General features: G+C 37.1%; 2 protein-coding genes across 3 annotated transcripts in view; both read right to left on the bottom strand.

Moving 5' to 3' along the window:
* The window catches only part of phactr4b (phosphatase and actin regulator 4b), a 37,867-nt gene extending 34,780 nt beyond the window's left edge, over window positions 1–3,087 (bottom strand). Inside the window, exon 1 of one of the 2 annotated variants that reach the window (XM_056762130.1) lies at window positions 2,954–3,087. The gene's annotated coding sequence lies outside the window, so the exon portion shown is untranslated. Of the gene's footprint in view, window positions 1–2,085; window positions 2,906–2,953 lie in introns of those variants that run through there. The other variant, XM_056762131.1, reaches the window with a different exon arrangement.
* A 6,768-nt stretch (window positions 3,088–9,855) lies between these two features.
* Window positions 9,856–13,436, bottom strand: LOC130433175 (endothelin-2). Its single transcript, XM_056762896.1, has 5 exons — window positions 13,068–13,436; window positions 12,371–12,521; window positions 11,893–12,006; window positions 11,224–11,382; window positions 9,856–11,120 (listed from the first exon to the last, which is right to left on the bottom strand). Exons 1-5 carry the CDS (start codon window positions 13,120–13,122, stop codon window positions 11,030–11,032), a joined length of 570 nt encoding a protein of 189 aa, XP_056618874.1. The 5' UTR covers window positions 13,123–13,436; the 3' UTR covers window positions 9,856–11,029.
* Between the last annotated feature and the right edge of the window lie 20 nt (window positions 13,437–13,456).

The following is a 13,456-nucleotide window of genomic DNA, read 5'->3' as shown; positions in this document are numbered from 1 at the left end:
ATGACTGGACATTGCTATTCGTTCCCATTCCGAACCGCCTGTACGTCATTGCAACGCCTGCCCCAGAAAAGCTTTGTCACTCCAGGGACTTGTGGCCCACTTTTCAAGAAGCCCAAAATGCCAAACCAAACTTCATCCCTCCTTTCAGTCCACCTTCTACAACACCTGGCACACCAACATCCTTGACCAAGTCAATTTGACTTGAATTTTGCTCCTCCCTTGCAATGCATTTCAATCCATTTTTTTCTACAGAAATTGTATTTTAAAAGCCCCCTACATTTCCTGCCAGTGAAGAAATATCTCAAGATTGAATCATGACTGCTAACAAAGTGGATTTAGTGAGAAGAGATCTATGAGAGACAAACTCATTCGGAATAGGATGACGTTAAAGTGCTGGTGTAGAGAACCACATAGTCTCAAATATGCTCAAAGTTTGTGGAGTGACCTAGGGAGACCAAAAAGTAGGGGCATACAGCAACAAAATGAAAGCAATAAATATTTGTACACGCTTCTGCTAGAATTTGACGGCATGAAGTGATTATGACTAGACCAATTGTAATTGATGCCTCTAGTGTTGTCAAAAGTCCCGGTACTTTGGGTCCATGTCGGTACCTAAAAATAAAAAAGTTGGCGGTACCTAATTTTCATAAGACCCGGTAGCACCGATGTACCCCGTCAAATAGGTACTGGTGCTCTGTCTGACAGGTGGTCAGTCGGAAACTTTTTATAGACGCAATAAGACGTGATGACTGGATAACCGCGGCTGTGATCCACCGGAGAAATACTTTAAATTAAAGTCACATCTTGAAGAAAACAAACTGAGTTTTGTAACGAAAGGAGATTTATTTGAACAAGTTCAAGCGGTAGGTTTCAAATTCTGTTCACGTTTGCATTATGAACGTTGCATCAAATGTTAAGATAAATGTTACATTAAAAAAAACCTCCATGTATGCCTGTTAATTTGTTAGCGCCTATGCTAGTCCAGTCAAGTGTCCTTATCAACCATTTAATGCTTTTATAACTGTAATGGGGTAAAATAAACAGGAGGTTGTGATAGGGTTTACAGTACCTATTTTTTATAGGACTATCCGAAATCTTTGTGCTAGAAAACATTAGATGTATGACTATCAATGTGTGTGTCTTGGATAGATAAGTCTATTAAGTTTAAAACGCCAAATTTGAACTAAAGAAAAATCTATCTGTTGCATTTATTATTTTTATATACAATTACTTTAATGCAAGTAATCTTCTGTAAATGCAGTATAAAACTGAGGCTTGTGTTAATATTGCATATGCATGTACGTTAAGTCAGTTGACTTACTGAAGTCGATTATATTTGTCTTATACAGCAGCAGACTGAGGATGTTCCTCGGCACGAAAGACCCCAGTGAGCACGCAACAATTCCAGCAACAAATAACTTATATACTTGACGTATTTTCATACATATATATTAACAAAGAGCTTTATTTAAATATTGTGCTTCAATTAGCATGTACTGGTGTTTTGCTTTGGCATCAAAATTGGTACCGAGAACTGTGCAATTGGTACCAACTGAAATGTTGGTACCATGAAAACACGAGATGCCTCCAAGACTATCCCTGAAGATTCTGGCAATTGACAGATATCAAGTCTCGTTTTAAACAAACTGCTGTATCACATATTAAGTCTATAAGGCGCATTTAAGAGATGGGTCAACAAATATTGAATCAAGAATGAGGCAAGGGCCAAATAAAGCCAATTGCGGTTCTGTCAACGGACTCAAGTCCATCCTTACTGTAACAGCCATGTAACCAATAGATGCAAGCAAAAATATTTTAACATTTAAATCACATGGATTGGACCCCCTTCACACACCTTATCAAAATCTATAACAGCATGACAAACCTGTTTAGGATTTACAAGCAGAGCTTTCAACTTAAAGACCTCATAAGCAATATTGTCACGACTACAAAATTGACCCAAACACTTCCAACTCTTCACATAGGATACCGCTTAACCGATGCACCAAACTAGATGGTCTGCATCACCTATATTTACCGGACAAAAAGAGAAAATAACTGTTATTATCACTAAATTGAATTTACCTTGAAACGTGAAATCCATCTCAATCTTTCACGACTGTGCTCTTGCACGCCAGAGAAATGAAAGATTCGCGCAATAAATGATGCTCAATGATGGTTGAACAAGTCAAATCCTTCACTCGTGCACATATAACTCATATGATCAAACGATTCTTCAATGTTTAGCAAGCTGCCGACGAGATCAGTCGTCACGTGTGAGGAGAATCATTCATGACACAGGGTCTGTTAAATAGTTCCAGTTCACGGTAACAATGGAGAAACCGGCGAGCGGCTCCTGTTGTGGCACCAATTGCTTTCGAATATGATTATAGCAAATATCATTTAAAACACACATAGGTTCGAGCTTTCGATGTCCGTGTGTATATAGTACATCTATAAAATGCATCAAACAAATATCCGACTAATGTTAGTGAGGAACACGGATTCGTTAAATCTCGAGCTCGAGCGTTTCTCTGAGGTAGAAAGTCAGCTCGTGCTTCCGTCGTTATCACACTTCTTTGTTTATTTATTCATTTATATATGAAAAATGTATCGTTGGGGAATTGCGATTAAACGCGTTGAACGGAACGCAAGCGAGCGGAGACGATTTGGGCATCGGCGCACTTTCTTTGTATCACGATGAGCCGCCGAAACTTGATCACAACCACATAGTCGTGCAGTGATATTATTTCTATGTGTAATAATTAAACACGCACGCTCAGATGTATCTGTGGAGGGAACACGTCAGATTCCAATACATTGTTCTGTCAGTAACGTTTAGAAACGGCGACGTGATTTCCATAGCTACGGTGGATGACAACTAAGTGTAATGCGGTGTTTTGCGGTGAGCTGATCCGCGCATCATCTGGTTAATGTAGTTCAGGTATCTTACCTTCCCCTATTACGTCTGAGGCATTGGCCCTCCTCTTCCCCCGACTAGTTTCATTTCGTGTACGCCACAACGCGGAGACTTTTTCGCTGCACTCTTTCATCCAGCCCCCGCTGAAACTGCTCAAAAGATACCGGAAGTTGTAGGACCTGTTATGTGGTTCTTGTAGTTTTATGTTTCGAGAACGTCTGTCGGCTTTCAAGAGCTCGCTAAACACGATCAACTACATTACCCATAATGCTCTGCGGGGGAAACGAACTAAGCTAGTTTTACAAAATATCGTCGTTTTGTTATCTTAACAAATCGGAATGAAACTCTGCGATATATGTACAAGTATTGAATAAGAACATTTGGGAATATGTCATCGAATATATGTTTGTTTTCTTAAGCAGAATGTAGTATTTATTATATTTAATTGAAGACGAAGTGTTTGCTCTGCATGTCCATGGTATTACTGCCATTTGAAATTATTACATTGAACGGTCAAATTTGTTTCTAGATCACACAGATATACATGATATTTATGAATATGAATACCACAAAATACAACACGAGACGGGTTTAATAGGCAAATAAAATATACATTTAGTTATTAATTTGACTGTATTTCAATTTACAACAACTTTAACATGTAATTGCAGCAGTGTTGCGATTAACACTTTGGGGATTGTTTGTTAAAGAACACTGCCATCTACTGGGACCTCAGGAGAAGTGGTTAAGCAGAAGCGAATGATCCATTGCGCAGAATGATTGTTAATCCCATTTATTCTGTTTTTCTGATCTATGGGTTTAACAAAAGATCAAAAACAGTCACACAAAATGGAGCTAAAACTTGACAATTGGAAAAAAACACAACCAACACTAATGTTTCAAATTTCTTTCCTATTGACTCATAGAAATATATAATACAGACAATTCTAAAGTGAAATTAAAAAAATTAAATCACAATTCACTTACATTGTTGGAGTTTATTGGCGTTTGTTGGCTCAATGTGACTTGGTCTTAAAAAAGATTCACTTAATTATGTATGAAAATAAAGTATACGAAAAATTACTAAAGGAAAGCATCTAATTAATTTTGCTACTCCGCATATTCTGCATAGAGATATACTCTGGTATGTTAACAAGATTATTTTTTCACCACCTTTGGGATATTTATTAGGCAGGTTATGGCTAATAAAAGGTTTTATAAACGTTATTATTTTAGTTGAGTTGAGTTGAGTTGAGTTAAGTTAAGTTAAGTTTAATTTAGTTTAGTTTAGTTTAGCTAAGTTTGGTTTTTGCTTAATTACATCCGGTACTTAACACATTTTTTTAAGGTCATCCTTTTTGCAAAGTCACACATGATTATGTGTTAACAGATTGTACAATTGTATAATTAAATATTGTCCAACATAACAAATCAAAGTTCACAAATCAGCTGACCACACCTTGCATGACTGAAGGAATGGCAGCAGTTTTAACTGATAATGATTAGCAGAAAAAGGTACAATTAGGTGTCATCTTCTGACTAAAAAAAGAATGTTCTTATAAAATAAAGGCTAGTTGCACATACAACTGAGATGTTGAGAAAATAACCTTTTAATTTACATTTAAAATGGCAGAAACTATTACAGTATCCTTAAAGATTTTCATTTTTGTTGACAAATATTATCATAAATTATGCAAAAGTGGGTTTTCTTTCTCTTTCACATTGGATTCAATGTATCGAGTCCAAAAGTGCAATTTAGTAATATTCTGTTTGAATTATTACACGCAGTTTGTGGATGTGTTATAAAGTTATAAAAGTAGATTGCTTGGGAGCCTCCTCCACCATCAGCTCTAATAATAGCTCAGTAATAAGACAGTGAGAGAGTTCAGCAGACATAATACGCTGGAATACTTGCGTTTCGTGGACAGCTTCTGAAAAAAACTAAACTCGCACTTAGACACTTTTCGTGGTATATCAGTGTGATATGAGCAGAAAATCAAACCTTTAGGATGAATACCAATATATTTAATGCTATGATGTAAGAATGTTGACAAATTATGTGAATGAAATGGTTGAGAACAGTATTTCAGTATATTTAAGTTTCTTTTATTGTCAATAATAATGAATATTACAAAATATATACCTAAAATGTAATTGTAATAAATGAGTGTATTTATACAAAATACTAAGAATGCAACTTTATTAATTTATAACCACTATTTATCTTTCTTTAGAGGTTAGCTTTCATTCTGAAATGCAGTGGAGATAACAATCTCTAGGTTAGTTTCACACTCGAAGTATGACTCAAATTCCTCACCATGAAACGGATCAAATGCCAGATGTTGTATCCCCCCAGCACCTGCTGCCCCTCGTGATGCAAACCACAGGGTAAACCTCACAACACACACAACATGGAGGAATTCTTTGCATTCTTAACTTTATTTTTTATTGCCACAAACACTGTCTTCATCCAAGGCACCTCTCACTATCAAAAACACTTAAGATATAATAGAAAAATGATTAACATCATTGCTTACTGTACGTCAATGCAGTTTCATGCCATAAAGAAATAAAGACGTGAACAAAGATGTCACAGGATACAAATAATGTAGAAAGAACAGCTCTGGCTACAGCAGATTAGATTTATTGATAATATACTCACCAGGGGGCACCAGTTTATAATTTGAGTTTTTATTCAAGACACTGCTGATCTAACTGTGTAGAAGAACCATAAATATTGGGTAGACTGGTAATAACAGACTGATCTGAGCTTAATTTCCCTTGAGGCTGATTCAGTACGTCTAAAAATAATGATATAAATGACCATTTGCACTGGTAAAATAATTCCAATGATTGTTCTTGTGATGAATAAAATAATGAATGGGACGTAGATCATAAAAAGATAATTTGGATGAGAGTACGTTTTGGTAATGGTATTATTAAAAATATTTATCATTGTTATATCATTTTGTGTACGCTAAAATATTATTTGCACTTTTCATCAGACCTAAAGCTGTGTTGATAAAACAGATTCTATTCAGCTGTAAAATGTGCATTGTTGGTTTAAAAGTCATCAAATATAGCTATAGACCATTTTGCAAGAAGCACTTTTTAATTTGACACATACGTATGTACTGATTTTGCAGATCTTGAGGGAGGTTCAGTTCTAAATGTTCAGTTGTTTTATTTTGTTTTTGAAGTGTTACAAACTGAATCAGCTTTTGGATATTGCAAAAAAACATGTATTTTGATTAATAAGACGCATCAAGTCACAAAGTTCTAATGTTTGGTCAGTCTTTCAGGCACTACAGTAATTATTGATAGTCTGGAAAATCACTTAGCAGAAACAAAACAATGAACAGGTACTTATCAAAAAGGGAATTTAAATTGGAAAAACATTTTGTTTGGGTTTAAAAGGAAGCAGACACTTCCTGTGGTGGAGACAAATACACATTACACAATACGCCAATATTTAAACACTGTCATTGCCAAATGTTCCAAATGCTGAAAAAACATTGGCTGCTGTTGCCCTGGGGAGACTGTTAAACTCAGATCTAAGTACAGATATCTACTGCAACATCAGGACAATCAAAATCTACAAGCAGAGGACTAAATGAACAAGGCACTCTATACAGATTTCCTTAGGTTTTTTTCAAATAATTTATGTAGGAAGAGTGATTGTTTCTTTTTTATAGAGAGTGTGCTTCGATTTGTTTATGACCTTTTAAATGACACAGACCCGTCAGCGGGACCACTAAGTTATTTTTGTAAAAATTCTGATCTAATCATGACAAACTATGCATCGTTGAAAAGGTCTGAGACTCTAAAATACATGTTTCATCAGTTTTATAAAATAAAGTATATAGGAAGTGTAATTGATTCATAACCGACAAGCGTGCGTATCAAAAATAAATACCTCCTGCGGAACACCTACATTTACTTCAATACTTTACATGTACAAACATTATATCTTTGGAAAGGTCTAAGGCTGTCGAATACACACATGTTCAGTGTTTAGAATATTAATCTATGTAGGAAGAGACATTGATGATTCATTCATAAATTAGTGTGCATCAAAAGTATAGTTTCATACAAATGTATTGTTTTTATGTTTTTTATTTTTTCGTTGTGTCTGTTCATTGAAAAAGTAAAACATGAAACAAAAACATCTTAGTGTCAGTTGTGGTCAAGTTTTTAGGTCAAGCGTTAAAATCATTTAAAGCATATGGGCCCCCTAGTGGATGTTGGTGGATGACCGGCCAAAAAAAATAACAGACACCTTAATATTTGGTTGACTTGGTGACCCTTGGGATTTTGACTTACAAAATTTTGGAGCTGACCCGTAAATGTCCTGTAAATTCAAATGTTTATATTTTTTATTACAATAAACATTACAATATTCCAACATAATTTTTTTTCAAATGCGTATCTGCTGATTTTTTCTTTCAAATGAGATCAACCGTAGGTCTGTGTACCATTCATCTATTTACAGATGCTTAGTTCAATACTGACACACAGAAAACTGGGCATGTAACTGGGCAGTAATTAAATACACCTTTCATCATATTGTATAATCACGCTTTAACACAAACAACATACCTGATAACTTATCACCCTGTACAATAATTTGATATCAAAGTAGAGAAACTATATCTCTATCAGTGATACACTGATACATTAATACAAAAGACAGCTGATGTGAACTCTTACGGGGCAACTAGGTCAGGACCAAAAGCGTTTCTCACATGTCTTGCATGGAAACAGTTCATTAAGAACGTAATTACATTCTTGTCCAGTTTTAATGCCTGCACTCGTGACTGAAGGGAAAAACGTGCCAGTGTTTTATCCATTGCATTATCAACCGCCGTCTACTTTATATCTCTTCCTTTCATTCACCTCTGATGGGCTTTCCTGTCATTCTCTTCACTCTCAATGTAGTGGCAATTGGGATGGAATGTGTATAGGCATCCTGTTTTCAATGTGGGACAAAGATGGCTGTTGGCAGCGCATGCGACTTCAAGCTCAGGAGAGAGATAGAGGCTACGGCTGCTAGCATTGTTTAAAACGTGACTATTGTTTGGTAGACTATAAACCTTATGAACTTGCCACAGCAGCTTAATCTCGGTTTAACAGGAATTGTACCACTAAAGATAGAGATAGAGTTCAATAAAGATTTGGTGACACCAACAATCACCAAACGCAATGCAGAAATTATCGTTTTCGAACTGTTACTTCGTGTCTGCCACTGGTCAACAGACAGAAAGTTGTGCACAAAACTTACATCATTGGTTGAGTTAATGTCCTGTGTTGGGGTGAAAGAATTGGCAACTTTAACTTGAAGGCTTAAATACAGACTTGCCTACAAATCCTCACAGCGCCTTAAGATTTAATTTACCTAGGCTTTATATTTGATCTTTACGTAACTGTTTACCAAGAGGCGTGTTATGACGTATATATATATTCCTTTGTATTGTGACCATCAAAGCTTTATTTTACATCATCAATCACTGCAATCCTCTGACATTTGATTTAGAAGAAATACCAAGATGGCTTGAGACATTTAGTTTTGCTTACAGGAGTAGTTCACTTTCAAAATAATTTTTCATGATAATTTACTCACCCTCATGTCGTCCAAGTTTTTTTACTTTAGTCGAAAAGAAATGAAGGTTTTTGATGAAAACATTCCAGGATTTTTCTCCATGTAGTGGACTTCAATGGACTCCAAATGGTTGAAGGTCAAAATGACAGTTTCAGTGCAGCTTCAAAGGGCTTTAAATGATACCAGAGAATGAATCAAGGTCTTATCTAGTGAAACGATCGGTTATAAAAAAAAAAGAAGTATTTGCTTAATAAACAGAAATGCTTGCAAATACAAAGTCAGTGTTTACAATTTGAATGTGCAAGTTTTCAACATAATTACTTATTACGCGAAGTCATGACTTGCATCGCGTGCAAGGCGAGCATTTGTGTTTATAAAGCATAAACATGTAAAAAATGTTTAGAGAATGACCGATCGTTTCGCTAGATAAGACCTTTATTCATTCTCTGGTATCTGGTATTGAAGTCCACTATATGGAGAAAAATCCTGGAATGATTTTCATCAAAAACCTTCATTTCTTTTTGACTAAAGAAAAAACTAAATCAACATCTTGGATGGCATGAGGGTGAGTAAGTTATCATGAAAATTTATTTTGAAAGTGAACTACTTCTTTAATAAAAAAGATCTGGATTTATGTGACACACAGTAGTTGTGGAAAAAATGTGTGACGCATGCTTAATTCAAAATAAAAGCCCTGTTCACATTTGACAAAATGATCATTTCATTGATGGAGGATGTGGAATTTGGAACTGGCCTTGTGTGCACTTTTCGCCTTTGTTGTCGGTCTTGACAGGAAAATGGAAAACATAACGACTGTTGTTGTTCATTGCTATTGTTGTCTACACTTTTTCTTTCCCATGCGGCTGCAAGCTTCCTTCATAATTCACCTGCTCTACAAAACTCAATCTTTCACATCACAACAACATGCCAGCGAGCTCAAAACAAATGACTTTTCAACCATGTACTGTACACACCCATACGATTAAAATGCCAAGGTGCTTTGTCAATCGAGGACTAGGCAGCAATCCAGGGGATTTCAATTTATTTACTTATGATATGAGCTTTCTTTGGAATTGTATTTTCTTTTTAACCCTGTCTATGCAGGGAACAGACTGTAGGTTGACCTGTGTTTCCGCTCGGACATAAAAATGTATAAAATAAATTATATTTACACATTGCACGTTATACAAAATATGATCATTATAAAAAATAAACAACAATTATCATTTTTGAATGGATTTATTACTATATTTATGACAGATATTACAAATGTACCCTTTGCCTTTAATCTGTGCTCAATAATTCAGGAAGTAATATATAATAAATAGAACAAATATTGATGAAAGTATGCTGCTAGAACATGAAAGAAACAAACAGCATCTCATTTATCTCTACAGATAGAAACTAATAACTTAACCATTCAGATCTCTCATGTAACTCCCTTTGGCCTTTTTCCACAGACATCAAATTGATGGTAATTATTAAGACATTTAGATACAATAAAGAAAAGATTATGATCAGTACCATTAAAAAAATCTTGTGGCCATAACAACAGATTGCAACAACAAAACAGCATTTATAGATTTATATAACAACAGTTAAAGGATAGATATTTAATGGACGTAAACAAAAGGGATTATCTTTATGGGCCATTCCAAACCAAATGCCCATCCTTGTGTTCACACTGGCATCTTGGATAGAATCACAAATAGTGCTGTGTGCACTGGTTCAGAGCATCGGATGCCAGTATGCTGGTGACCCACAAGACTTCTTAACCAGCGTACCCAGATTCATCTGAAAGACCATGCGTCAAAGCAGATTCATCATCTTAGATTTGCATAGCTATGCTTTGGTTGCTAAACCAGCAGAAATTCACGCTGGTCATTTTTGCTCAAGAAATAAAGAACATCATCCTAAATGATTTGGGAAATGATTCATCATTTATATCCACGTTCAGTAAAAATGTTCAAAGGGTTCAAAGGCCCAAATAGAGTCCAAAGATTCGATTCCTTTCGTTTTGACACTAAATGCAAAAATTGTTTTGCCTAATATTAGCACACATAAATATTGAATTAACTAAAATTCAGGCCTTTAAATTGGTCTGTCCCAAACATTCACTTCTATTATCTTCTGTTTTCCTTTTGAAAGGAAATAATAAACAAATCTACCGACTACGTTTGCCAAAATAGTGACGCAACTCCAATAGTTGCCAGACATTGGATATCTGAGTCCTTTAAACCAACTTGTTTCTGAACAAACTCAAGCACTCAAGCAACTAACCATCTTTGCTCATACCTCCCCTACCTGTCCCAACAAACAGAAACAGTTCAACTAGCCCCAGACTCAGAAAAACCTCCTTGGGCTCTCCAGTAAAACGCCCTGCTTCCGTTACTAGCGATGTGCTGCTTCCCGCTTGCAGCATCCCTTTGTTCTGCTAGCCCATGTTGCACAAGGGTCATTTCTTGTTCAAACGCTCGCTCTCCCGTCCCTCCTGCCTCGGGGTCGGGATTTCATCTGTAGCCAGGTTTACTAGCGCCGGATGCCCACTGTCTAGTGCCGGTGGCCTTTTCCATGGCCCTGACTCTAGCCTGAACCAGGTTCCTGAAACGACAGATGAATTTGCATGAGCAATGGCGCTAATAAGGGAACGATCACAGCTGAGTCAGTGAATGAGGTGTGGACCTAATGCACAATTTGACCTTACCTGAGGAAAGTCATGACGTCTGACCGAGCCCCAGGGGCGGTAGACTCCCCTAAAACCAGAACTCCTGGACTGGAATTCTTCGAGTCATTTTTGGGCCGATCCTCTTTTTCACGCACGGGTTCAGATGGCTTCACGAGCATTATGGCAGGATTCTCAGAACTTGGAAAGACAAACATAATCGAAATGACTGTAAATGCGTTTGAATAAACAAGGTATTGACTGTTCTAAGCAACATGTATCGATAGGTTTATTATTCATTAGATCATGAGGTCATAAGAATCGAATAACAAGATTATTACACCAAAACTCCATCGGCAGTTCATAACTTATGAAAACAGCTGATAAAGCTGACAATAAACCCGAATGTCACGGTGACTAAGCAACCCGTCTTGATGACAAAGGGTTTCTCTTTCTCTGAGAAATTGCATTCCTATCACCCGAGTTGTTCTTGTGCGCTCTCAAACACTGACTCATCAGATAAAACGCTCTCATCTAAGTATTTCGAACAACAAAACATCCTCCTGCTCCTCTGGTATTACTTTACACCCTATTGATAACTCTTTACACCTTGAGTACGCCCTTCCTACGAACACTGGTATTCAAACAACATGTCCAATGACTCCCTTTATGAGTAAGTGACGTCTGACGCAGATGAGAGATAATGCTCACCTGTAGAGACAGAAAGCATTGCAGGTCCGATCTGCAGGGTTGGCGCAGAAGCAGCGGCCAGTGGACCTTCGCCGGCGAGACAGTGGACTTCCCAATCCGTAAATTGTAGTCTTACTGTACAGAAGACACCCAGGGAGTCATTGATTAACTTATCACAATGGGTATAGCATCAAATATAGCACAACGGGACTTTGTACTGTTTAAAGCTTGGAGGATTACAACCGGCGCCAAGACATTTCAAGATAAAAAGCAATAAATCCAGCACTTGACTCGAGTCCTACGTCCTACTGAACTGAGTTCATGTATAAGCACTTTCACTGCATTTCTGTGCAACTCTTGGAACGTGGACGGCTCTGCCATGATGCCTTTACAATCTGGCGATCTATCTAAAGAGTCTTCAGCATCGGTTGAACTTTTGTAATGTTGTTTACTTGCGTACGAATAACGCGGGCTAGCCCATTCATGGGCGAACACTCACCTTGGCGTGTTCACCCAGATAATATCCAGATGGCAGAAATAATGGCATTCTGAGTCCAGCTGGTTGTTGCAGGAGCAGCGTTTGGTCCTGACCCTATGGGTTGCCGGCGGGTCGCCCGGGTCAGTCTGGGAAACTAGAGGCAACCCCCCACCTGCAAAGAGAGAGGAGTGGAAATAGAACTCCTTTAAATTTCCCGTAAACAGTGAAGGCCATAAGATTCAAGAGAAAAGTTTTGTACAACATGAAACGCTTTGTACATCAAATTATTCACACAATTGCGTTCGGTTCGTTCCTTCTGCTCTGTGCAAATTGCGTTATCTTAATATCTTAAGTAGTCAAACACGATCCAAGACGTTTTATCTTAATCTTTGAAGCGGGTGGCTTACGTCCACAATAATTTATACAAGCTTCTGTGGGAGCTGTGGCAACTTTGCCTTTATAAAAGTGACACTGAATCGATTATGAGCTCTTGACACATTTTGTTAGGCAGCTGAACTGGTGTTAACAAAATACAAATTCACCATTACTTTTATGAAACTTGAAATGTGCAGTCAAGTATAAATGATCAAATAAATAAATGTACAAAAAACTTTTTAAAGAATCCTAGAAATCTTGCTTTGAAAATATGGGGTTTTATAAAATAATAAATACAACACACACACAAAAAGACAGACATATATGCACAAAAGGTTTTTACCTTCCCGAGTTGTACACAAGATAAACATGAAGATCAGTGTAGTTCTTGGTTCCATTGTGCAGAAGTTAAGTCTTGATATACACAAGTCCAGATGTTCACCTAAAGCAACTCCAACAGTTCTTAGTCAGCTGCAGGTGCTTGTCTAATGTGGAAGCGTCCTGTTTGGCCTCACTTATAGCTCTGGAGATATGCACCACCCCCTGCTAGGGTGACTCTCATGGGTGGCAGTTGCACAACTTCAGCTTGCCTTCGCACCGTGTGACATCCCAAGAATCTCTGCTTTGGCAAAACCGAGGTCAGTGGATTGTTTGTGAGATAGAGACCCAAAACACGATAAAGGTATAAATTTTAGGGTAAAATACAACGTTAACCGGTAAACACGGTTCGAC

The sequence above is a fragment of the Triplophysa dalaica genome, chromosome 12 (genome assembly GCF_015846415.1).
Source record: "Triplophysa dalaica isolate WHDGS20190420 chromosome 12, ASM1584641v1, whole genome shotgun sequence".
Classification (NCBI taxonomy): domain Eukaryota; kingdom Metazoa; phylum Chordata; class Actinopteri; order Cypriniformes; family Nemacheilidae; genus Triplophysa; species Triplophysa dalaica.
Note: the sequence above shows the minus strand (reverse complement) of the source record. Positions and strands in the feature narration are given on the sequence as shown.

Excerpts from the sequence above, each read along its gene's own strand:
- LOC130433175 (XM_056762896.1), bottom strand. The coding sequence starts at position 13,122 with ATGGAACCAAGAACTACACTGATCTTCATGTTTATCTTGTGTACAACT. Across the intron at positions 12,007-12,370 it reads ATCTGGGTGAACACGCCAAG|TAAGACTACAATTTACGGAT; the intron begins GTGAGTGTTCGC and ends TCTTCTGTACAG. Across the intron at positions 11,383-11,892 it reads AATGCTTTCTGTCTCTACAG|TTCTGAGAATCCTGCCATAA; the intron begins GTGAGCATTATC and ends TGTCTTTCCAAG.